General features: G+C 38.3%; 1 protein-coding gene across 3 annotated transcripts in view; it reads left to right on the forward strand.

Annotated features, from left to right (window-relative positions):
* Window positions 1-714: 714 nt before the first annotated feature.
* The window catches only part of UBR1 (ubiquitin protein ligase E3 component n-recognin 1), a 169562-nt gene continuing 144419 nt past the window's right edge, over window positions 715-25857 (forward strand). Inside the window, exons 1-2 of one of the 3 annotated variants that reach the window (XM_033435660.2) lie at window positions 791-939; window positions 8423-8569. Coding sequence is in view for 2 of the 3 variants with exons in the window: in XM_033435659.2 (XP_033291550.1) it covers window positions 859-939 (81 nt within the window). In the remaining variant the exon portion in view is untranslated. Of the gene's footprint in view, window positions 940-8422; window positions 8570-25857 lie in introns of all 3 variants that reach the window. The other 2 variants (XM_033435659.2, XM_004273939.4) reach the window with 2 other exon arrangements.

The following is a 25857-nucleotide window of genomic DNA, read 5'->3' on the forward strand; positions in this document are numbered from 1 at the left end:
TTACTTCTTTTGTAAACAATTTACAACAATACAGAAGGTAAAGTAGCTCTAGACCACCTCCCTCCTCTCCTGTTCCTCAGAGCTAACTATTAATAGTTTGCTCTGTTCCCTTTCAAGACTGTTACTTTCGCATTTAAAAGGTAGGTAAGTGCCAAACCATAGTTTGTGGCAACTTGATTGCATTTTCCTCCCACTTAATTTATCTTTATCTTTTCACACAGAGCTATTTTGTTCTCTTTAAGAGCTACACGATGTTCCATAATGCAGATGTACCACGTTTATTTCGTCTTTCCTCTGCCACTGAATGACTAGGTTTCCCATTTCTCGTTACTTCTTCACCACCTCTCCCAAGAGCTGCTGGGGCCCAAGCTTTCTTGCGCGCATGTGCAAGTTCCCACAAGCTACGCTCTTAAAGAGAGCTTATATTTGAGTATTTTTTCATTTTGTTGGCTCTGGGGAACCAATGCAGGTACTTAGGAAGGCAAAACACACCCAACAACCGCCCGACCAGAAAGAGACTCAGAGCAGGTTCTCACTTAGCCCCGACAGTTTTCTTCCTTTCATAATGGACGCTGAACTTGTTTTTCACCTCGTAGATGCAACAGTTCCCAGCACCGAAACCAGCTATACAACCACTCGGCCACCAAGCACTGTGACTAAAAAACAAGTGGAAGAAACAGCCGCACCGGCCGTGACGCCTGCTTCCGGAAGCGGACCGGAAACCGCTGTTTGATTCTGCGTCAAACCCGACTTCAGGGGCCGTCGTAAAACTGTCGCCCTTCGTCTCTGGGACCGGCCACAGGGTCCCACGCGCCTCCGGCGGGGCGTGTGGCTCTGCGGGTGTCAGTTTTCCTCAAGATGGCGGAGGAGGAGGCTGGGGACGCAGAGAGGATGGAAGTCAGCACGGAGTTGCCTCAGACTCCACAACGACTGGCCTCTGTAAGTCCGTGTAGGCTAGTTGCTTTTGTCCCCCCGAGTCCTTCCCTACCGCGTTCAGGAGGATGTGGGGCTTCACCCCTTACGGTGGCTCTGGGGAGCGGGAGTCGTATGGATTGATCAGAAAGGAAGCCACAGAATAAAGTTAGTCATCACCCACATTCCTGCCGGCCAAGTCTCCGGTGTATAATGACTGTCATTTATTAGCCGTGACGAGTTCAAGCTTGTCTCTATCCTGAAATAGAACTGGTAATGTTATTAGATGGTCTGGTGTAGGGGTTTGGAGGAAGAGCCATTTTCCGACAGACGTAGTGTTAACCCCTCCTAGACGATAGACGTCCAGGACGCAGCACCTAGTGTTGTATTGCATAGCTGGCTGGGTGGGGCTTCATAGTGACAGGGACTGCTGCCTCTGTCAACTCACGTCAAGATATAGGGTGTAGGAGTTGTAGTCCTTCGTTGTAGCATCTTGAGAACCCAGGCCTAATCCTCCGTGGAGAAACCCATCATCTGTCGTTGCTTTTTACAGGTGAAGAACAGACTTTCAGACATTTCAAGTCAGAGCGATACCATTAATTAATATCGGAATCTATACTTTGCCCTTGTATTTTGAAAACCAAAAAAAAAAAAAAAAGGGAAGGCAGAGATAGTGAGTAAATTTGAGTCAATAGTCTGACTACAGGGAGAAAGCTGACTGAGGAGGATAAGAGGTAGGGGGGCAACATTAGGGAATGTTCTGGATGTCCCCAGGCACCTAGTGGGGAGGTATATAGAAAATATTCAAATATTGGTCACTGCATGCTGTGGAGAGTTTTATTAATTTATCTTTATTGGTGCATATAGAAAGGTGTGGGATTACACCTCTTTCTGAAGTTTCTTTGGTTTGTAGTTTTAATAAAATCATTTTTGAAGTATTTTAACCCTGCAGACACTTGAGCATTGTTTTATGAGAGAACAGAGTGAGCTCCAGAAAAGAGTCCACCTCAGGGACTGAAGAGACTGGCTGGGAGACAGAAATCAGGTGGGGAAGGAGTTGGACTAAGGGTTTGGCCATCAGCTAGGGCAGTGCTTGCAACCATCCTCTACCCCAAGTAGCAGTTCAACCTCAATTCACGTATTGAAGGGGGAAGCATGTGTTTGAGATGATAAGAAATGAGAAGATAGGGAAACTTTAGAAGCAGCTGAAACATCTGGTCTTAATGTAAAGCTGTGCTTCTTACATTTTCTAAGGAGTGGAGAAACTGTGCTGTGGTCAGAAGTGTTATAGTAATTTTGTATTGCTAAAGATGACTAGTGTTTATTTAAAGCTTTGATATATTAATTCCTTCCAGGTGGTACCAAAAAACCTCATCAATCTGGATCTTACTTATTTGGGATTGGAGATAATGGTACAGGAATTCAGCTAGAATTATGTTGCAAACTCTTCAATATTAGATTTCTTTGGGCAAGGTTTTGGGTTTTGCAAGATAGTAGGTAGATGACAAGAGAAGTGTAAAAGCCTCAGGTAACTCACACTCTAGAGACACAGGTAGGACAAGTGCTCAAATTTTAATACAAGATAGGGTGATGTAAGTGAATGAAGACTTGTGACTGGTGAGCCTCCTGATCACTTTTTTGGCTTGGCTCTCTCTATTTTAGAACTCCAGACATCTTCCTAGTTTCCTATTCTTTTTAAAAATACCACCTTCAATTTTATCCTGACAATGGAGTAAGACACTGGCTTTTCCAGTTTACTTCTTCTTCTCGATTAAGTGAAGTGATCTCAGAGATTCTTTAACATTTGAATGATTTGAATCTTAAATCACCATTGGGAGGCAGGGGAAAACAAAATAGTAAATATGGAACAGTTACAGGGGTCTAAGAAATCTTATCAATTCCATTAGAGTCTTGTCCCTGGGTATTATATAGTTTCTGTTATTCTTAAATCAAACTTCCTTCTTAGAGCCCAGGTCTTTTTTTACTGTCATGTTGCAATCAACAGGCATGAAGTCTCTCAAATTCCTGACATCACATAACATGCAATTAGAGTGAAGTAATAGGTATGAATTATTGGACATTTATTAGAAGAGCCATTGCTTGAGAATAATTAGGGGAGTTGATTCTGTAAGTCTAGGGTGGGATCTGAGAATTTGCATTTTCACAAGCATGCACTGCAAATGAAGTCCTGGTCTGTGGGCCACAGAGTAAGATTTAGCCAGAGACATTTAGAAGTTCTCAGTATAGAGTTGAAAGTTGAGGTTGTGGGGATGGATAAGATCTTTGAGGAGGAAAGTCTGTGTTTGTGTGTGTGTTTATACATACACAGAGAGAAAGAGACAGTCACACAGAGAGGGAGGGAGGAAGAGAGGGAGAAGCGAGGAAGACAGGAATGATTGAATTTCAGGGATAGACAGTGGAGGAAGGAGCTAGAAAGGGAGCAGACAAGCAGGTAGGAGGTGAGAGTAGTGCAGTGTCATAGGGTGTAGTTTCTAGGAGAGGGTAGTTTATTGGGTCTAGGGAGGTGAAGAGTGAGAAAAATTGGGAAATCATAGTATGTGGAGTGGTCTGACAGAACTTCTGCCTTCTGTCTTCATTAACTGGATTTTCTTCATTAAGTCCATCTCAAAAGATGCCTCCTGGTATGGTACTAAGCTCTTTTCTTTTCCCTGTCTACATCCTCTGCCCATGTGATTTCATCCAGTTCTGTGGCTTTAAATACCATCTGTATTCGTTCAGTTCCCAAATTTGTATCTCAGGGTCATCTCACTTTTGAGCTCCACAGTCACAGGTCCGTGTGCCTACTTGACATATCCACTTGGATGTCTGAAAAGTGTTTCAAACGGAGAAGCAATTAGGAAGCTACTACAGTAACCAAGCCATAGTTGCTGGTGGCTTGTACTAAAGCGATATCACTGGAGATGAAGAGAAGTGGATGGATTGGGGAGAGATTTTGGAAGTATGGTAGAAGTAGAAAGATTTGTTTATGGTTTAGGCATGAGGGAAAAGGGAAGAAACAGATGACATCTGGATCCCCAGTTTTTGACTTAAGTATTCATGATTGTGGCTGTGTCATATACTGAGAGGAAAGACCAGGTTTTGGGAGGGCAAAGAAGGGAGACATCAAGTTTTGTTATCCCTGTCTCAGTAGATGACACTTCCATAATAGCTCTTGAATACAAACAACTCTGTCTGTCTCCACTCCATCTCTTTAGTCCTAGCCACCATCTGTTGCCTAGGCAACTGCAGTGGCCTTTTAACTGGTCTCTTAGCTTCTGTTTTTGCCCTCTTCCAGTCCATTCTCCACAGAGCAGCCAGAGAAATCTTTGTAAGACTAAATCAGATCATGTCAATCTCTTGCCTAAATCCTTCAGTGGTTTCCCATCTACTTGGAAAAAAATCTAAACTCATTACATGTTCTTTAAGATCTGGCCTGATCCAGCCCCTCCATCTCCCCTCATTTTGTTACTTTCTCTTCATTTACTTTTAGCCACCCTAGCTTCCAAAATAAGTCCAAGCTCTGTCTTACTTCAGGGCCTGTGCCTTTGCTTGCTGTTCTTTTTCATACAGTGTTTTTCCTCTGTTTTTTCTTGATACTTACCTTGTCTAAAAGATGGGTTCTTTTTACCATTCTCTGTCAAAGCACCCTGTTTATTTCCTCCACTGCACTTATTACAATCTGTGATTACTGTATTGTCTTTATTTATTTAAATGTCTGTTTCTCCTACCAGAATGTAAGTTCCGTGAAGGCAAGGATCATGTCTGACTTGATCATGATCATTTCCTGATCATGTCAAGGAAAAATTATCTACAATCTCATGTGTATAGGAGATCTTTAAGAGATAACATAGTCTTTTTATAGTGGACTTTAAAATATTGAGATATAGAGGAAGGAATGAGAAGTTATATGCTATTTTCAGTGGAGGTGATTTTCCTTAGAAATCTGTATCTCTTATTTTAGGCCAGAGCACATACTTAGAGTGAGAAAACGAGGATGAAAACCGAAGTCTCTCTTTTTAAAAAATAAATAAATTTATTTATTTATTTTTGGCTGCATTGGGTCTTTGTTGCTGCGTGCAGGCTTTCTCTAGTTGCAGTGAGTGGGGGCTACTCTTGGTTGCGGTGTGCAGGCTTCTCATTGTGGTGGCTTCTCTTATTGACTAGGCATGCGGGCTGCAGTAGTTGTGGCACGCGGGCTCAGTAGTTGTGGCACACGGGCTCAGTAGTTGTGGCACGTGGGCTCAGTAGTTGTGGCACACGGGCTTAGTTGCTCCGCGGCACGTGGGATCTTCCTGGACCCGGGATTGAACCCGTGTCCCCTGCATTGGCAGGCGGATTCCATAGCAGAACCTAGTGACAGTTATTTTTTCATCAGCATCTCCTAATTTCTATTGTAGGCAGCTAGGGAAAATTCTGATTTTCAGTACCAAATTCTGTAGAGTCCGATGAAGTTAAGTTTTAAAACTGCAAGTCAAGAGTGACAGCTTCGGGCTTCCCTGGTGGCGCCGTGGTTGAGAATCTGCCTGCCAATGCAGGGGACACGGGTTCAAGCCCTGGTCTGGGAAGATCCCACGTGCTATGGAGCAACTAGGCCCATGAGACACAACTACTGAGCCTGCGCGTCTGGAGCCTGTGCTCCGCAAAAAGAGAGGCTGCGATAGTGAGAGGCCCGCGCACCGTGATGAAGAGTGGCCCCAGCTTGCCGCAACTAGAGAAAGCCCTCGCACAGAAACGAAGACCCAACACAGCCAAAAATAAATAAATAAATTAAAATAAAAAATAAAAATTAAAAAAGAGTGACAGCTTCAGTCCTACTAGTAATTTATCTAGTAATTTATCTAGATGAGCTGGTGCTTGAGCCTGACTGCTTATGTTTAATAACAGACATTGTCTTGCAAATAAAGAGGTTTTTGTCCTCAGTACTGCATAGGGTGTCTGTCTGGGTAGATATTATATAAATCAGTGATGCAGGATGAACCAATGCAGTATCCTGCCCGTCCTTTCTTCGTGTGTGCTGGCTTTGAGGGTTACCTCAGATTTCTTTGAAGGTGTTAATCATATGTTGTGTTCTGTGAAACAATTTTCTTTAAGCTTTTAACTCAGATGGCTTAAAACAAACTATTAAGACCTCTTTAGTCCTGAGTGATTTCTGTGAACTCCTATGTGTTCTTCTAAGATATTCTGGTTAACATGCCTCCTGTTGAAGAAACAAAAGTTATTTCATGAGTTTGTTTTTTTAAAGCATTTGGTACAGCTTTTTTTTTTTTTTAATGTTGTTATACCCTGTAGTAAGCTAAGTGCTTATGGAAATACGCTCTACTAAATAATGCTATTGAAAGACCCCAGAAGAGTTATTGTGCTTCCATAAGTGCCTACTTGATATTCAGGAATGACATAGGCCCTGTCCAGAATGGAGTTTGTTTTTGATCACTTGAATGTAATTCTCCTTCTAATAGTTTACTTGATGCTATTCTTCAGAACGAAGTCTGTTTGACTTGTTTGGAGGAGTGGGGCTATAACCACTTAATGTGTCTTTATGGACTACCTTTTAAAAGTCCTTTGAACTTTTGATATTGTTGGATAAGCTAGAAATGACTTTAGCCACAGGGGGAAAAATCTGTAAATTTATGCATTTATGTTTTTATATATACATACTCTGCCTTCTAATCTAAGAAAGAATTTTAGTTGTATTGGAAATATTTATTCAATACAGTAGAAAGAGAATATGAGATATGTACCCCATAGTGTAGGAAACCAGATTTCATTCATCCAGAGACTTAGAGAGCTTAGAAAATTGGAGCATGAGCCTATGGTCAGAGCAGAAAAGGAAGAGAAAGGCTTAGAAGGGATGGTATGCTTTCGAAAACTAAATTCTGACAGCATGAATATATGTATATTATCTCAACAGGAAAGAAGAGAGAGGGGCCTTATTTGTCACACTACTCTATATTTGATTCTGGCTAATTTTATCAATGCCATGAGGACATAGTAGACTTATGTACGAAACAACACAAGGCTTAACAGACATAGGACCGATATGTTATAGGACACACACATAAAATCTCCTTAGGCTAAATTTTGCATCAAAACTAACAAGGTGAAATTTAATTGCCATGAAAGTAAAGACTATGTCTAGGACCGGGTATTTGTGTGTAGGACTAGGTCTCTTATGTGAATGATTTGAGGGTTTTAGTTTTCTGCAAACTCACTAAGTCATAATGTGATGTGGCTGCCAAACAAACAAAAAAGCGAACTTTTAAAGCAGTTTAGTGTCCTGGATAAGGAAGGTAATAAGCAGTCCCACTCCTATGTACAGAGACATATTGTGCATGTTCTATGTAAGAGAGAGAGTGCATGTTCTATGTAACATGGAGAGTGGGCTGGATACCATGTCATTAGGGATGGCTAAATTTCATTTCTAGGAATGAACAGATTTCTTTAGTTTCTACATTCCTGTTTAGCCCTGGAATAAAGAAACTAATGAGAGACATAATATTTAGCTTCATTTATTTGATAGGTTGTTGGGTGAAAGAGCAGAGTAATTTGTATTGGATTATTTCAGGCAGCATAGGATAAAAGTTACAGGAAGGTAGATTTTGGTTTAATTATGAGCTGTAAGAATGGAAGTTGGCTGAGTGGATGTGTTCAGACAGGCTTAGGGAGCTGATTATCAGATATGTTTTAGACAGGGTTTCCCTATGGGATAAGTGGGTGCACTAGGGGTTTTGTTGTTTGCTTGTTTATAAACTTCATAAACCTGTCAAATAGTATTACAAGAAAATTTAGTATAACCAAAAGATTTCTTGGTGCCTAGAGGTGCTACAATTACTAGTCCAGTACTTGCTTTGAGCAGTTCTGCCGCCTCCAGATTTTGTTATGCCTTTAAAACAGGGGAATTAGAAACAGAATTACAGGCCCTCCATAGATGTCCATCAGTTATCTAAGGAAGGGTAAATTGTGATTTGAACAAAAGGAACCTAGTGTACTTAAAGTAAGTTCTGTTTTCAGACTGATGTTACCAGTCATCCCAGTCCCTGGGTCAGAGTTGAAAACATATTTTTTAATCTCCATGGGGATGAGGAAAATGTTTGGAATGTTTGGGGGTTTAAATGTTGTGAGAATTTGTTTTTACAGGACAGTCAATTGGGAAAGTCTTCCCTTAACTCCAGATGTTGAAAAAAGTTTTTTTCCCTGAACATGAAAATAAAAATTCCTTAATTTAATCATGTCTCAAATTGGAGAAAATACTAAAAGCAACCAACCAAAGAATCAAACCTACTCCAGTCACCAGTAATTCCTGAACATGTCACCCAGTAGAATACATCCTGTATAGTTTTTCTTACCTAGAAAAAAAACCCAGAAATCTTAGTTGAAAAAAATTTTTTCATACTTGCAGCAGTCATCTAGGAAAAAATATTTGTGAAACAGCGTAATTGTACTTTATCTCCTGTAAGAATTTCGTAAACAGTTTTAGAAGGCTTAATGTTATTATTTGCTTTGTTCTCTTTAGCAAGAAGTCTATAACTTTCAATAATGACTGAGACCTTTTGTTAAGTACTTGAGATAGGCTTGTGTGAATACAAGGATTTGGAAGGAAAGTTCCTTCCCTCAAGGAGCTGAAAATCTGGTTGAAGAGGCTCGATGTACACATTTAAAGGTAACTAATGTTATCTGGCAAAGGTACAGGTGCTGAATGAGTACCTTCTTTAGTAAGTGCTGCATTGGAGTTACAGGGGAGAGAAATTTTCTTAGATGGGTCAGTGAAGTGTTCATGGAGGTGGGCTTTGAGCTAAATCGACCTTAAGGAACAACTAAGGTGGGGGGAGGTGGAAGGATAGAGAGCTAGTGGTAAGGTCAGTGGAGAGGGCATTGATGGCATCAACACCCAGACATTCTGTCCAAATCATCCAATTATGTAAAGATAACATTTTAAAATATCAGTTCCTCAGACTGAGACATGTAATGACAGGGATATAATTTAAGAATATTTAGTGGTATTCATTTAGAGGGAAAAATTAAAAAGAAGGCAAAGCTTTGTTTTTTGTTTTGTTTCACTATTAAAGTGAAATTGAGCAAGTCTTAAGGGTAAATTTAAAAGAATAATGTATTTATATTTGGTTAAGTAGAATGAACACTGAACTCTGGGAGTCAGGATACCTAAGTTCTATTCCTGACCCGGATAGTATTCAGTCTTGAACAAGCCAGTTTACTTTTTCCTTGTCACTCAGTTTTAAATGAAGGACTTGAACCAGAATAGATCCCTTAGGTTTTTGGTGATTCTCAAGTTTCTCATGTTCTTGAAAATATTCTTGAAAACTAGAACAGAAACTAGTTCTGTGCCTTCCATAATTAGGAAGGACAGAAAAAGGTTTTTGTTTGGTGTATAGGACTGAATATACAGGATTTTTTTTTTCTTTAGTGCTGTTTGAAGAAAAGAACTTTAGGTACTCCATAGAACATTAAATCTGCTAATTATAGTTGTTGCCAGGTATGCAGAGAACACAAGTTGTTGGTTTGTGAGTATCCTAGAAAAGTTGGAGTTAGAATATTGGAAGGTTTAGTTCATTTTTTAAAAAAAGATTTTAGTAAAATATTTAAAATTTTACAGTTAAAAAATTACTCCCAAAATATGGAATCACTGTAAGGATATTATTCATATTAGGTAAGCAGACATACAAATTCCATGAAAGTATGCTAAAATCCCACTACCCACTACTGTTAACATTTTGGTATATATTCCATCTAACTTTTTCCCCATGTTAATATATATAACACTTAACCAAAATGAGATTTTATACACACTGCTTTGTAACCTACTTTAATGTACTGTGTATCTTCAATGCCTTTCCATTAGATGGAAATAGACATCTTCAGTTATCAGCTCTTTTTTTCTAACTTCTTATTTTGAACTCATTTTAGACTTTTAGAAAACTTAGAAAAATAGCACAGACAGTTCTCTTATATCCCTCACTCCTGCATCCCCCAATGCTAACATCTCACATAAATGTAGAACAATTATTAGGGACCAGAAATTAATATTGCTACTAACTAAACGACAGACCTTATTCAAATTTTACCAGTTTTCCTACTAATATCCTTCTTCTGTTCCAGGATCCTATTGAGGATCCCATCTGACATCCCACCTGTTTGTCTCTTCCAGTATGTAATAATGTCTCACTTTCTCTATAGTCTGTTTCCAGTTTGTAAGTGTCTTGGTCTTTCCTTGTTTTTCATAACCTTGACATGACTACTCAAGAATATTGAGCAGTAATTTTGTGTCATGTTCCTTAATTTGGGTTTGATATTTTCTTAAGTTAGGAATGAGGGCATACATTTTTGGCAAGAATAACACAAAAATGGTACCATATCGTTCTCAGTGAATCATATTATGGGATTCTTGATATCAATATTTCTTATTACTGGTGATATTTATCTTAATCATTTGGTTAAGTTGGTATCTGCAGGGTTTCTCTACTTTACACTTACTATCTTTTTCCCTTTGTAGTTAATAAGTATCTTCAAGGGAGATACTTTGAGTGTATTTGGCATCATTTTATTTTATTTTTCAAAAAATTTAAATTGATTTTAATTGGAGTATAGTTGCTTAACAATGTTGTGTATTTGGCATCATTTTAAATGGGTGTATATCCTATAGTTTTTTGAGTGGCTCCCCCACCCTGCCCCTTGATTGCAGAGGTATTGTCACTTGTCAAACAAGGTCAAACAGAATTACATTGTTTGAAGTAAAAAGTGAAAATTCTTAGACCCTCTCCACAATTCCTTTTCTCCATGTAATCACTGTAAACAGTTTGATGTTTCTCTTTCTAGACACTTAACTCCATGTTTAGGAAACATCTATACATATATCTATACATTTATATACATGTGTGTATGTTGAATTAGGAAACTCAAATTTGTAGAAATACATAAAGTAAATATAATTTAGGTTTTCATTTAATTTACAAAAATGAAATTTTATTATTTTAAACTTGCTTTTTCGGGCTACAGTATTTTATGATATTCTGACTGCATAGAATGGTATAGATGCATCTTTATTGATAGACATTTAGGTGGACGTTTTTTCACAGTTACAAGTAACATTGTGTACACAGTGGAATATATATATATATATATATTTTTTTTTTTTTTCACAGTAGGGCAGGTGTGGCTAAATGATAGATTCCATCATTTCTTTAAACTATTCCCCTATTGATGGACATTCAGGTTTTTTTTCCTGATATGAATAACTTTGTACATGAAATGTGTAGATGGCAAAAGCTTTAAAATGATTTCTAATAGATAATCTATATAGTAAAAATTGAAATAGTAAAAATGGGTATGTAGTGAAAAATAAATACAGGGGTCTTTCCACTGTTAACAATGTATTTTGAATCCTTTCAGAGGTTTTCTACTCAAATGTAAGCATATACATATATATCTCCTCTTCATTCTCTTCCCTTCTTTATAAATGGTAGCATACAGTACTTACTGTTCTGTACCTTTTGTTTTTTTGTGTGTTTTTTTTAGTATTAGTTGTTTTTTTTGTTTGTTTTTTTATACTACAGGTTCTTATTAGTCATCAACTTTATGCACATCAGTGTATGCATGTCAATCCCAATCGCCCAATTGAGCACACCAACATCCCCACCCCACTGCGGTTTTCCCATCTTGGTGTCCATACGTTTGTTCTCTACATCTGTGACTCAACTTCTGCCCTGCAAACTGGTTCATCTGTACCATTTTTCTAGGTTCCACATACATGTGTTAATATACGATATTTGTTTTTCTCTTTCGGACTTACTTCACTCTGTATGACAGTCTCTAGATCCATCCACGTCTCAAAAACTGACCCAATTTCGTTCCTTTTTATGGCTGAGTAATATTCCATTGTATATATGTACCACAACTTCTTTATCCATTTGTCTGTTAATGGGCATTTAGGTTGCTTCCATGACCTGGCTATTGTAAATAGTGCTGCAATGAACATTGGGGTGCATGTGTCATTATAAATTATGGCTTTCTCTGGGTATATGCCCAGTAGTGGGATTGCTGGATCGTATGGTAATTCTATTTTTAGTTTTTTAAGGAACCTCCATACTGTTCTCCATAGTGGCTGTATCAATTTGCATTCCCAACAACAGTGCAAGAGGTTCCCTTTTCTCCGCACCCTCCCCAGGATTTGTTGTTTGTAGATTTTCTGATGATGCCCATTCTAACTGGTGTGAGGTGATACCTCATTGTAGTTTTGATTTGCATTTCTCTAATAATTAGTGACATTGAGCAGCTTTTCATGTACTTCTTGGCCATCTGTATGTCTTCTTTGGAGAAATGTCTATTTAGGTCTTCTGCCCATTTTTGGATTGGGCTGTTTGCTTCTTTAATATTGAGCTGCATGAGCTGTTTATATATTTTGAAGATTAATCCTTTGTCCGTTGATTCATTTGCAAATATTTTCTCCCATTCTGAGGGTTGTCTTTTCATTTTGTTTATGGTTTCCTTTGCTGTGCAAAAGCTTTGAAGTTTCATTAGGTCCCATTTGTTTATTTTTGTTTTCATTTCCATTACTCTAAGAGGTGGATCAAAAAAGATCTTGCTGTGATTTATGTCAAAGAGTGTTCTTCCTATGTTTCCCTCTGAGAGTTTTATAGTGTCCAGTCTTACATTTAGGTCTCGAATACATTTTGAGTTTATTTTTGTGTATGGTGTTAGGGAGTGTTGTAATTTTATTCTTTTACATGTAGCTGTCCAGTTTTCCCAGCACCACTCATTGAAGAGACTGTCTTTTCTCCATTGTATATCTTTGCCTCCTTTGTCATAGATTAGTTGACCATAGGTGTGTGGGTTTATCTCTGGGCTTTCTGTTTTGTTCCACTGATCTGTCTTTCTGTTTTTGTGTCAGTACCATATTGTCTTGATTACTGTAGCTTTGTCTAGTCTGAAGTCAGGGAGTCTGATTCCTCCAGCTCCATTTTTTTCCCTCAAGACTGCTTTGGCTATTCGGGGTCTTTTGTGTCTCCATACAAATTTTGGGATGATTTGTTCTAGTTCCGTAAAAAATGTTATTGGTAATTTGATAGAGATTGCATTGAATCTATAGATTGCCTTGGGTAGTATAGTCATTTTCACAGTATTGATTCTTCCAGTCCAAGAACATGGTATATCTATCTCTCCATCTGTTGGTATCATCTTTAATTTCTTTCATCAGTGTCTTATGGTTTTCTGCATACAGGTCTTTTGTCTCCCTAGGTAGGTTTATTCCTAGGTATTTTATTCTTTTTGTTGCAATGGTAAATGGGAGTGTTTCCATAATTTCTCTTTCAGGTTTTTCATCATTAGTGTATAGGAATGCAAGAGATTTCTGTGCATTAATTTTCTATCCTGCAACTTTACCAAATTCATTGATTAGCTCTAGTAGTTTTCTGGTGGCATTTTTAGGATTCTCTATGTATACTATCATTATCATGTCATCTGCAAACAGTGACAGTTTTACTACTTCTTTTCCAATTTGTATTGCTTTTATTTCTTTTTCTTCTCTGATTGCCTTGGCTAGGACTTCCAAAATTATGTTGAATAATAGTGGTAAGAGTGGACATCCTTGTCTCGTTCCTGATCTTAGAGGAAATGCTTTCAGTTTTTCACCATTGAGAATGATGTGTGCTGTGGGTTTGTCGTATATGGCCTTTATTATGTTGAGGTAGGTTCCCTCTATGCCCACTTTCTGGAGAGTATTTATCATAAATGGGTGTTGAATTTTGTCACAAGCTTTTTCTGCATCTATTGAGATGATCATATGGTTTTTATTCTTCAATTTGCTAATATGCTGTATCACATTGATTGATTTGCATATATTGAAGAATCCTTGCATCCCTAGGATAAATCCCACTTGATCGTGGTGTATGATCCTTTTAATGTGTTGCTGGATTCTGTTTGCTAGTATTTTGTTGAGGATTTTTGCATCTATATTCATCAGTGATATTGGTCTGTAATTTTCTTTTTGTGTAATATCTTTGTCTGGTTTTGGTATCAGGGTGATGATGGCCTCATAGAATGAGCTTTGGAGTGTTCCTTTCTCTGCAATATTTTGGAAGAATTTGAGAAGGATGGGTGTTAGCTCTTCTCTAAATGTTTGATAGAATTCACCTGTGAAGTCATTTGGTCCTGGACTATTGTTTGTTGGAAGATTTTAAATCACAGTTTCAATTTCATAACTTGTGATTGGTCTGTTCATATTTTCTATTTCTTCCTGGTTCAGTCTTGGAAGGTTATACCTTTCTAAGAGTTTGTCCATTTCTTCCAGTTGGTCCATTTTTTTGGCATATAGTTGTTTGTAGTGTTCTCTTAGGATGCTCTGTATTTCTGCGGTGTCTGTTGTAACTTCTCCTTTTTCATTTCTAATTTTATTGATTTGAATCTTCTCCCTCTTTTTCTTGATGAGGCTGGCTAAAGGTTTATCAATTTTGTTTATCTTCTCAAAAAACCAGCTTTTAGTTTTATTGATCTTTGCTATTGTTTTCTTTGTTTCTATTTCATTTATTTCTGCTCTGATCTTTATGATTTCTTCTGGTAGCTTGGGGTATGTTTGTTCTTCTTTCTCTAGTTCATTTAGGTGTAAGTTTAGATTGTTTACCTGAGATTTTTCTTGTTTCTTGATGTAGGCTTGTATAGCTATACGCTTCCCCTTAGAACTGCTTTTGCTGCCTCCCACAGGTTTTGGGTCGTTGTGTTTTCATTGTCACTGTCTCTCGGTATTTTTTGATTTCCTCTTTGATTTCTTCAGTGATCTCTTGGTTATTTAGTAATGTATTGTTTATCCTCGATGTGTTTGTGTTTTTTACGTTTTTTTCCCTGTAATTCATTTCTAATCTCTTAGTGTTGTGGTTAGAAAAGATGCTTGAAATGATTTCACTTTTCTTAAATTTACTGAGGCTTGATTTGTGACCCAAGATGTGATCTATCCTGGAGAATGTTCCATGCGCACTTGAGAAGAAAGTGTAATCTGCTGTTTTGGATGGAATGTCCTATAAATATCAATTCAATCTATCTGGTGTATTGTGATATTTAAAGCTTATGTGTCCTTATTTGTTTTCATTTTGGATGATCTGTCCATTGGTGTAAGTGAGGTGTTAAAGTCTCTCACTATTATTGCGTTACTGTCGATTTCCTCTTTTATAGCTGTTAGCAGTTGCTTTATGTATTGAGGTGCTCCTATGTTGGGTGCATATATATTTATAATTGTTATATCTTCTTCTTGGATTGATCCTTTGATCATCATGTAGTGGCCTTCCTTGTCTCTTGTAACATTCTTTATTTTAAAGTCTATGTTATCTGATATGAGTATAGCTACTCCAGCTTTCTTTTGATTTTCATTTGCATGGAATATCTTTTTCTATCCCCTCACTTTCAGTCTGTATGTGTCCCTAGGTCTGAAGTAGGTCTCTTGTAGACAGCATATATATGGGTCTTATTTTTGTATCCATTCAGCGAGCCTGTGTCTTTTGGTTGGAGCATTTAATCCATTCACGTTTAAGGTAATTATCAGTATGTATGTTTTATGACCATTTTCTTAATTGTTTTGGGTTTGTTTTTGTAGGTCCTTTTCTTCTCTTGTGTTTCCCACTTAGAGAAAAGTTTCTTTAGCATTTGTTGTAGAGCTGATTTGGTGGTGCTGAATTCTCTTAGCTTTTGCTTGTCTGTAAAGCTTTTGATTTCTCCATCGAATGTGAATGAGATCCTTGCTGGGTAGAGTAATCTTGGTTGTAGGTTCTTCCCTTTCATCACTTTAAGTATATCATGCCACTCCCTTCTGGCTTGTAGAGTTTCTGCTGAGAAATCAGCTGTTAACCTTATGGGAGTTCCCTTGTATGTTATTTGTCATTTTTCCCTTGCTGCTTTCAATAATTTTTCTTTGTCTTTTTTTTTGCCAGTTTGATTACTATGTGTCTCGATGTGTTTCTCCTTGGGTTTATCCTGTATGGGACTCACTGAGCTTCCTGGACTTGGGTGGCTCTTTCCTTTCCCATGTTAGGGAAGTTTTCGGCTATAATCTCTTCAAATATTTTCTTGGGTCCTTTTTCCCTCTCTTCTCTTTCTGGGACCCCCATAATGCGAAGGTTGTTGCATTTAATGTTGTCCCAGAGGTCTCTTAGACTGTCTTCATTTCTTTTCATTCTTTTTTCTTTAGTCTGTTCCACAGCAGTGAATTCCACCATTCTGTCTTCCAGGTCACTTATCCGTTCTTCTGCCTCAGTTATTCTGCTATTGATTCCTTCAACTGTAGTTTTCATTTCAGTTATTGTATTGTTCATCTCTGTTTGTTTGTTCTTTAATTCTTCTAGGTTTTTGTTAAACATTTCTTACATCTTCTTGATCTTTGCCTCCATTCTTTTTCCAAGGTCTTGGATCAACTTCACTATCATTATTCTCAATTCTTTTTCTGGAAGGTTGCCTATCTCCACTTCATTTAGTTGTTTTTCTGGGTTTTTATCTTGTTCCTTTATCTGGTATATAGCCCTTTGTCTTTTCATCTTGTCTATCTTTCTGTGAATGTGGTTTTTGTTCCACAGGCTGCAGGATTGTAGTTCTTCTTGCTTCTGCTCTCTGCCCTGTGGTGGATGAGGCTATCTAAGAGGCTTGATGGGAGGGACTGGTGGTGGATAGAGCTGACTGTTGCTCTGGTGGGCAGAGCTCAGTAAAACTTTAATCCACTTGACTGTTAATGGGTGGGGATGGGTTCCCTCCCTGTTGGTTGTTTGGCCTGAGGCAACCCAACCCTGGAGCCTACCTGGGCTCTTTGGTGGGGCTAATGGCAGACTCTGAGAGGGCTCACGCCAAGGAGTACTTCCCAGAACTTCTGCTGACAGTGTCCTTGTCTCCACGGTGAAACAGTGCCACCCCCCGCCACTGCAGGAGACCCGCCAACAGTAGCAGGTAGGTCTGGTTCAGTCTCCCCTGGGTCCCAATATGCACACTACTTTGTGTGTGTCCTCCAAGAGTGGAGTCTCTGTTTCCCCCAGTCCTGTCAAAGTCCTGCAATCAATTCCCTCTAGGCTTCAAAGTCTGATTCTCTAGGAATTCCTCCTCCCATTGCCGGACCCCCGGTTGGGAAGCCTGACGTGGGGCTCAGAACCTTCACTCCAGTGGGTGGACTTCTGTGGTATAAGTGTTCTCCAGTCTGTGAGTCACCCATCCCGCCGTTATGGGATTGGAGTTTACTGTGATTGTGCCCCTCCTACCATCTCAGTGTGGTTTCTCCTTTGTCTTTGGATGTGGGGTGTCTTTTTTGGTGAGTTCCAGTGTATTCCTGCCGATGATTGTCCAGCAGCTAGTTGTGATTCTGGTGTTCTCGCAAGAGGGAGTGAGAGCACGTCTTTCTACTCAGCCATCTTGGTTCCTCCCACCTTTTTTTTCTTCTTTAAAAATATAACTTGAGGAATGTTCCATAGCAGTACATATTGATATCTGCCCCCCTTTTTTATAATGGCTGCATTGAATTTATGTACCATGATTTATTCAACTCTTCTTATGGAGCATTTAGGTTGTTTCCAGTCTCTTATTTATTTATTATTTTTTTTAATTTAAATTTTATTTTTTTTATTTATTATTTAAAAAATAATTTATTTAGTTGCGCTGGGTCTTAGTTGCGGCAGGTGGGCTCCTTAGTTGCCACGCGTGGGCTCCTTAGTTGCCGCAAATGGGGCTCCTTAGTTACGGCAGGCGGGCTCCTTACATGGGCACATGTCCAGTCTTTTATTATTATAAATAATGCTGTAAATAAAATACTTGTATGTATTTCTTTTTACATATTTGAGTTTATCTGAGGTACAAATTCCTAGAAGTGGGAATTTCTGAGTCAAAGGTTATATAAATTAAAAATTTTAATAACTATCAAAATTGTCCTTCTGAGAGGATAGGCTAATTTAATTTCTACAATGATACCTAATTAAAAATTTTTTTATTATTATTATTTGTTTTTTAAAGTTTTGGCTCTGTTGGGTCTTCGTTGCTGAGTGCAGGCTTTCTCTAGTTGCGGCGAGCGGGGGCTACTCTTCTTTGTGGTGTGTGGGCTTCTCATTGTGGTGGCTTCTCTTGTTTCAGAGCATGGGCTATAGGAGGGCTGGCTTCAGTAGTTCCAGCACACGGGCTCAGTAGTTGTGGCATGCGGGCTCTAGAGTGCAGGCTCAGTAGTTGTGGCTCACGGGCTTGGTTGCTCCACAGCAGGTGGGGTCTTCCCGGACCAGGGATTGAACCCATGTCTCCTGCAATGGCAGGAGGATTCTTAACCACTGTGCCACCAGGGAAGTCCCTAATAATATCTAGTTTTAACATAATGTTTTACATGAAGTTTTATTGAGTTCAGCTCATTTATGGAGCCATATTGAGCTTCAGGAGAGCAAACTCAGAAAGCCTTATATATAATCAAATATGTGTAACCTTCCTTACTTACCTGTGATGGAACTTTATGTAAATTTTTAAAAAAATTTTTATTGGAGTATAGTTGATTTACAGTGATGTGTTAGTTTCAGGTGTACATCAATATGAATCAGTTATACATATATCCACTCTTTTTTTAGATTCTTTTCCCATAGAGGCTATTACAAAGTATTGAGTAGAGTTCCCTCTGCTCTACAGTAGGTTCTTATTCGTTATTTATGTTATAGGTAGTAGTGTGTAATATCTTTTTTTAAAAATATCTTTTAATATCTTTATTGGAGTATAATTACTTTACAATGGTGTGTTAATTACTGCTTTATAACAAAGTGAATCAGCTATATGTATACATATATCCCCATATCTCCTCCCTCTTGCGTCTCCCTGCCACACTCCCTATCCCACCCCTCTAGGTGGTCACAAAGCACTGAGCTGATCTCCCTGTGCTATGTGGCTGCTTCCCACTAGCTAGCTATTTTACATTTGGTAGTATATATTAGTCCATACCACTCTCGCATTTCGTCCCAGCTCACCCTTCCCCCTACCTGTGTCCTCAAGTCCATTCTCTACATCTGCATCTTTATTCCAGTTCTGCCCCTAGGTTCATAAGAACCTTTTTTTTTTTAGATTCCATATATATGTGTTAGCATACGGTATTTGTTTTTCTCTTTCTGACTTCACTCTGTATGACAGACTCGAGGTCCATCCACCTCACTACAAATAACTGAATTTCGTTTCTTTTTATGGCTGAGTAATATTCCATTTTATGTATGTGCCATATCTTCTTTATTCATTCATCTGTCGAGGGACACCTTGGTTGCTTCCATGTCCTGGCTATTGTACATAGAGCTGCAGTGAACACTGTGGTATATGTCTCTTTCTGAATTACGGTTTTCTCAGGGTATATGCCCAGTAGTGGGATTGCTGGGTCATATGATAGTTCTATTTTTAGTTTTTTAAGGAACCTCCATGCTGTTCTCCATAGTGGCTGTACCAATTTACATTCCCACCACAGTGCAAGAGGGTGAGGGTTCCCTTTTCTCCACATCCTCTCCAGCATTTCTTGTTTGTAGATTTTTTGATGATGGCCATTCTGACTGGTGTGAGGTGATACTTCATTGTAGTTTTGATTTGCATTTCTCTAATGATTAGTGATGTTGAGCATCCTTTCATGTGTTTGTTGACAATCTGTATATCTTCCTTGGATAAATGTCTATTTACGTCTTCTGCCCATTTTTGGATTGGGTTGTTTGTTTTTTTGATATTGAGCTGCATGAACTGCTTGTAAATTTTGGAGATTAATAATTTGTCAGTTGCTTCATTTGCAAATATTTTCTCCCATTCTGAGGGTTATCTTTTCATCTTGTTTATGGTTTCCTTTGCTGTGCAAAAGCTTTTAAGTGTCATTAGGTCCCATTTGTTTATTTTTGTTTTTATTTCCATTTCTCTGGGAGGTGGGTCAAAAAGGATCTTGCTGTGATTTATGTCATAGAGTGTTCTGCCTTTGTTTTCCTCTAAGAGTTTTATAGTGTCTGGGCTTAACATTTAGATCTTTAATCTATTTTGAATTTATTTTTGTGTATGGTGTTAGGGAGTGTTCTAATTTCATTCTTTTACATGTAGCTGTCCAGTTTTCCCAGCACCACTTGTTGAAGAGACTGTCTTTTCTCCATTGTATATCTTTGCCTCCTTTGTCATAGATTAGTTGACCATAGGTGCATGGGTGTATCTCTGGGCTTTCTATCTTGTTCCATTGATTTATGTTTCTGTTTTTGCGCCAGTACCATATTGTCTTGATTACTGTAGCTTTGTAGTCTAGTCTGAAGTCAGGGAGTCTGATTCCTCCAGCTCCGTTTTTTTTTCTCTCAAGACTGCTTTGGCTATTCGAGGTCTTTTGTGTCTCCATACAAATTTTAGGGTGATTTGTTCTAGTTCCATAAAAAATGCCATTGGTAATTTGATAGGGATTTCATTGAATCTATAGATTGCTTTGGGTAGTATAGTCATTTTCACAGTATTGATTCTTCCAGTCCAAGAACATGGTATATCTGTTTCTCCATCTGTTGGTATCATCTTTAATTTCTATCATCAGTGTCTTATGGTTTTCTGCATACAGGTCTTTTGTCTCCCTAGGTAGGTTTATTCCTAGGTATTTTATTCTTTTTGTTGCAATGGTAAATGGGAGTGTTTCCATAATTTCTCTTTCAGGTTTTTCATCATTAGTGTATAGGAATGCAAGAGATTTCTGTGCATTAATTTTGTATCCTGCTACTTTACCACATTCATTGATTAGCTCTAGTAGTTTTCCGGTAGCATCTTTAGGATTCTCTATGTGTAGTATCATGTCATCTGCAAACAGTGGCAGTTTTCCTTCTTCTTTTCCGATTTGGATTCCTTTTATTTCTTTTTCTTCTCTGATTGCTGTGGCTAAAACTTCCAAAACTATGTTGAAAAACAGTGGTGAGAGTGGACAACCTTGTCTTGTTCCTGATCTTAGTGGAAATGGTTTCATTTTTTCACCATTGAGAACAATGTTGGCTGTTGGTTTCTCATATATGGCCTTTATTATGTTGAGGTAAGTACCCTGTATGCCTACTTTCTTGAGGGTTTTTATCATAAATGGTGTTGAATTTTGTTGAAAGATTTTAATACATCTGTTGAGATGATCATATGGTTTTTCTGCTTCGATTTGTTTATATGGTGTATCACATTGATTGGTTTGCATATATTGAGGAATGCTTTCATTCCTGGGAGAAACCTTACTTGATCATAGTGTATGATCCTTTTAATGTGCTGTTGGATTCTGTTTGCTAGTATTTTGTTCAGGAATTTTGCATCTGTGTTCATTGGTGATATTGGCCTGTAGTTTTCTTTCTTTGTGACATCCTTGTCTGGTTTTGGTATCAAGGTGATGGTGGCCTTGTAGAATGAGTTTGGGAGTGTTCCTCCCTCTGCTATATTTTGGAAGACTTTGCGAAGGACAGGTGTTAGCACTTCTCTAAATGCTTGATAGAATTCACCTGTGAAGCCATCTGGTCCTGGGTTTTTGATTATTGGAAGATTTTTAATCACAGTCTCAATTTCAGTGCTTGCGATTGGTCTGTTTTTATTTTCTATTTCTTCCTAGTTCAGTCTCAGAAGGTTGTGCTTTTCTAAGAATTTGTCCATTTCTTCCAGGTTGTCCATTTTATTGGCATATAGTTGCTTGTAGTAATCTCTTATGATCCTTTGTATTTCTGCAGTGTCAGTTGTTACTTTTCCTTTTTCATTTCTAATTCTGTTGATCTGAGCCGTCTCCCTTTTTTTCCTGATGAGTCTGGCTAATGGTTTATCAATTTTGTTTATCTTCTGAAAAAGTCAGCTTTTATTTTATTTTATTTGTTTATTTTTTTGTGGTACGCGGGCCTCTCACTGTTGTGGCCTCTCCCATTGTGGAGCACAGGCTCCGGACGTGCAGGCTCAGTAGCCATGGCTCACAGGCCCAGCCGCTCTGCGGCATGTGGGATCTTCCCGGACCGGTGCACAAACCCGTGTCCCCTGCATCAGCAGGTGGACTCTCAACCACTGCGCCACCAGGGAAGCCCCAAAACCAGCTTTTAGTTTTATTGATCCTTGCTATCGTTTCCTTCATTTCTTTCTGATCTGATCTTTATAATTTCTTTCCTTCTGCTAACTTTGGGGTTTTCTTGTTCTTCTTTCTCTAATTGCTTTAGGTGTAAGGTTAGGTTGTCTATTTGAGATGTTTCTTGTTTCTTGAGGTAGGATTGTATTGCTGTAAACTTCCCTCTTAGAACTGTTTATGCTGCATCCCATAGGTTTTGAAGTGTCGTGTTTTCAGTGTCATTTGTTTCTAGGTATTTTTTGGTTTCCTCTTTGATTTCTTCAGTGATCTCTTGGTTATTTAGCAGTGTTGTTTAGCCTCCATGTGTTTGTATTTTTTACAGATTTTTTTCTTGTAATTGATATCTAGTCTCATGGCATTGTAGTCAGAAAAGATACCTGATACAATTTCAGTTTTCTTAAATTTACCAGTGCTTGGTTTGTGACCCAAGATATGATCTGGCCTCGAGAATGTTGTATGAGCACTTGAGAAGAAAGTGTATTCTGCTGTTTTGGAATGGAATGTCCTATAAATATCAATTAAGTCTATCTTGTTTAATGTATCATTTAAAGCTTGTATTTCCTTATTTATTTTCATTTTGGATGATCTGTCCATTGGTGAAAGTGTGGTGTTAAAGTCCCCTACTATGGTTGTGTTACTCTCGATGTCCCCTTTTATGGCTGTTAGCCTTTGCCTTATGTATGCAGGTGCTCCTATGTTGGGTGCATAAATATTTACAATTGTTATATCTTCTTGGATTGAGCCCATGATCATTATGTAGTGTCCTTCTTTTTCCCTTGTAATAGTCTTTATTTTAAAGTCTATTTTGTCTGATATGAGAATTGCTACTCCAGCTTTCTTTTGATTTCCGTTTGCATGGAATATCTTTTCCCATCCCCTTACTTCCAGTCTGTATGTGTCCCTAGGTCTGAAGTGGTTCTCTTGTAGACAGCATGTATATGGGTGTTGTTTTTGTATCCATTCAGCTAGTCTGTGTCTTTTGGAGTATTTAATTCATTTACATTTAAGGTAGTTATCAATGTGTATCTTCCTATTACTATTTTCTTAATTGTTTTGTGTTTGTTATTGTAGATCTTTTTCTTCTCTTGTGTTCCTGCCTAAAGAAGTTCCTTTAGCATTTGTTGTAAAGCTGGTTTGGTGATGCTGTATTCTCTTAGCTCTTGATTGTCTGTAAAGGTTTTAATTTCTCTATTGAATCTGAATGAGATCCTTGCTGGGCAGAGTAATCTTGGTTGTAGGTTTTTCCCTTTCATCTCTTTAAATATGTCTTGTCACTCCCTTTTGGCTTGCAGACTTCCTGCTGAAAGATGAGCTGTTAACCTTATGGGGATTCCCTTGTTTGTTTGTTGTTTTTCCCTTGCTGCTTTTAATATTTTTTTCTTTGTTTTTAGTTTTTGATAGTTTGATTAATATGAGTCTTGGCATGTTTCTCTTTGGATTTATCCTGTATGGGACACTCTGGGCTTTCTGGGCTTGATTAACTATTTCCTATCCCATATTAGGCAAGTTTTGAACTAAAATCTCTTCAAATATTTTCTCAGTCCCTTTCTTTTTTCTTCTTCTTCTGGGACCCCTATACTTCGAATGTTGGTGCGCATTTAATGTTGTCCCAGAGGTCTCTGAAACTGTCCTCAATTCTTTTAACTCTTTTTTCTTTATTCTTCTATGCAGTACTTATTTCCACTGTTTTATCTTCCAGGTCACTTTTCCGTTCTTCTGCCTCAGTTATTCTGCTTTTGCTTCCTTCTAGAGCAATTTTAATTTCACTTATTGTGTTGTTCATCATTGTTTGTTTGCTCTTTAGTTCTTCTAGGTCCTTGTTAAGGGTTTCTTGTATTTTCTCCATTCTCTTTCCAAGATTTTGGATCATCTTTACTCTCATTACTCTGAATTCAATTTCAGGTAGACTGCCTATTTCCTCTTCATTTGTTTGGTCTGGTTGGTTTTTACCTTGCTCCTTCAGCTACTGTGTATTTCTCTGTCTTCTCATTTTGCTTAAGTTACTGTGTTTGGGGTCTCTTTTTCGCAGGCTGCATGTTCTTAGTTCCCACTGTTTTTGGTGTCTTCTCCCAGAGGCTAAGGTTCGTTTAGTTGGGTTGTGTAGGCTTCCTGGTGGAGGGGACTGGTGCCTGTGTTCTGGTGCATGATGGTGGATCTTGTCTTTTTGGTGGGCAGGACTACGTCTGGTGGTGTGCTTTGGGGTGTGTGTTACCTTACTATGATTTTAGGCTGCCTCTCTGTTAATGGGTGGGTTTGTGTTCCTGTCTTGCTAGTGTTTGGCATAGGGTGTCCGGCACTGTAGCCTGCTGGTCGTTGCGTGGAGCTGTGTCTTAGCATTGAGGTGGAGATCTCTTGGAGAGCGTTTGTTGTTTGACATTAAATGGAGCCAGGAGGTCTCCGGTGGACCAATGTCCTGAACTCGGTTCTCCCACCTCAGAGCCACAGGCCTGACACCCGGCCAGAGCACCATGACCCTGTCAGCCACATGGCTCAGAAGAAAAGGGAGAAAAAAATAAAGAAAAAAATAAGGTAAAATAGAGTTATTATAATAAAAAATAATTATTAAAAATAAAAAAATTAAAAAGTAATAAAAAAAGAAAAAAAAAGAAAGAAAGAAATGAGAGCAACCAAACCAAAAAACAAATCCACCAATGGTAACAAATGCTAAAAGCTATACTAAAACAAAAAGAAAATCAAAAACGCACAGACAGAACCCTAGGAGAAATGATAAAAGCAAAGACAGACAAAAATCACACAAAGAAGCATACACACACACACTCACAAAAAGAGAAAAGGGAAAAAAATATATATCTATATACAAAAAAAAAAAGGAGGAAGAGAGCAACCAACTCAATAAACAAATCTACCAATGATAATAAACTCTAAATACTAAACTAAGATAAACATAAAACCAGAAACAAATTAGATGCAGAAAGCAAACCTCAAGTCTACAGTTGCTCCCAAAGTCTCCCGCTTCAATTTTGAGATGATTCGTTGTATATTCAGGTATTCCACAGATGCAGGGTACATCACGTTGATTGTGAGGATTTAACCCACTGCTCCTGAGGCTGCTGGGAGAGATTTCCCTTTCTCTTCTTTGTTCACACAGCTCTTGGGGTTCAGCTTTGGATTTGGCCCCGCCTCTGCGTGTAGGTTGCCTAAGGGCGTCTGTTTCCCGAGACAGGACGAGGTTAAATTAGCAAGTGATGGTCACCTTATCTTTGACAAAGGAGGCAGAAATGTACAGTGGAGAAAGGACAGCCTATTCAATAAGTGGTGCTGGGAAAACTGGACAGCTACATGTAAAAGTATGAGATTAGATCACTCCCTAACACCATACACAAAAATAAGCTCAAAATGGATTAAAGACCTAAATGTAAGGCCAGAAACTATCAAACTCTTAGAGGAAAACATAGGCAGAACACTCTATGACATAAATCACAGCAAGATCCTTTTTGACCCACCTCCTAGAGAAATGGAAATAAAAACAAAAGTAAACAAATGGGACCTAATGACACTTAAAAGCTTTTGCGCAGCAAAGGAAACCATAAAGAAGACCAAAAGACAACCCTCAGAATGGGAGAAAATATTTGCAAATGAAGCAACTGACAAAGGATTAATCTCCAAAATTTATAAGCAGCTCATGCAGCTTAATAACAAAAGAACAAACAACCCAATCCAAAAATGGGCAGAAGACCTAAATAGACATTTTTCCAAAGAAGATATACAGAGTGCCAACAAACACATGAAAGAATGCTCAACATCACTAATCATTAGAGAAATGCAAATCAAAACTACAATGAGATATCATCTCACACCAGTCAGAATGGCCATCATCAAAAAATCTAGAAACAATAAATGCTGGAGAGGGTGTGGAGAAAAGGGAACCCTCTTAC

This window comes from Orcinus orca, chromosome 2 (assembly GCF_937001465.1).
Source record: "Orcinus orca chromosome 2, mOrcOrc1.1, whole genome shotgun sequence".
In the NCBI taxonomy this organism is placed as follows: domain Eukaryota; kingdom Metazoa; phylum Chordata; class Mammalia; order Artiodactyla; family Delphinidae; genus Orcinus; species Orcinus orca.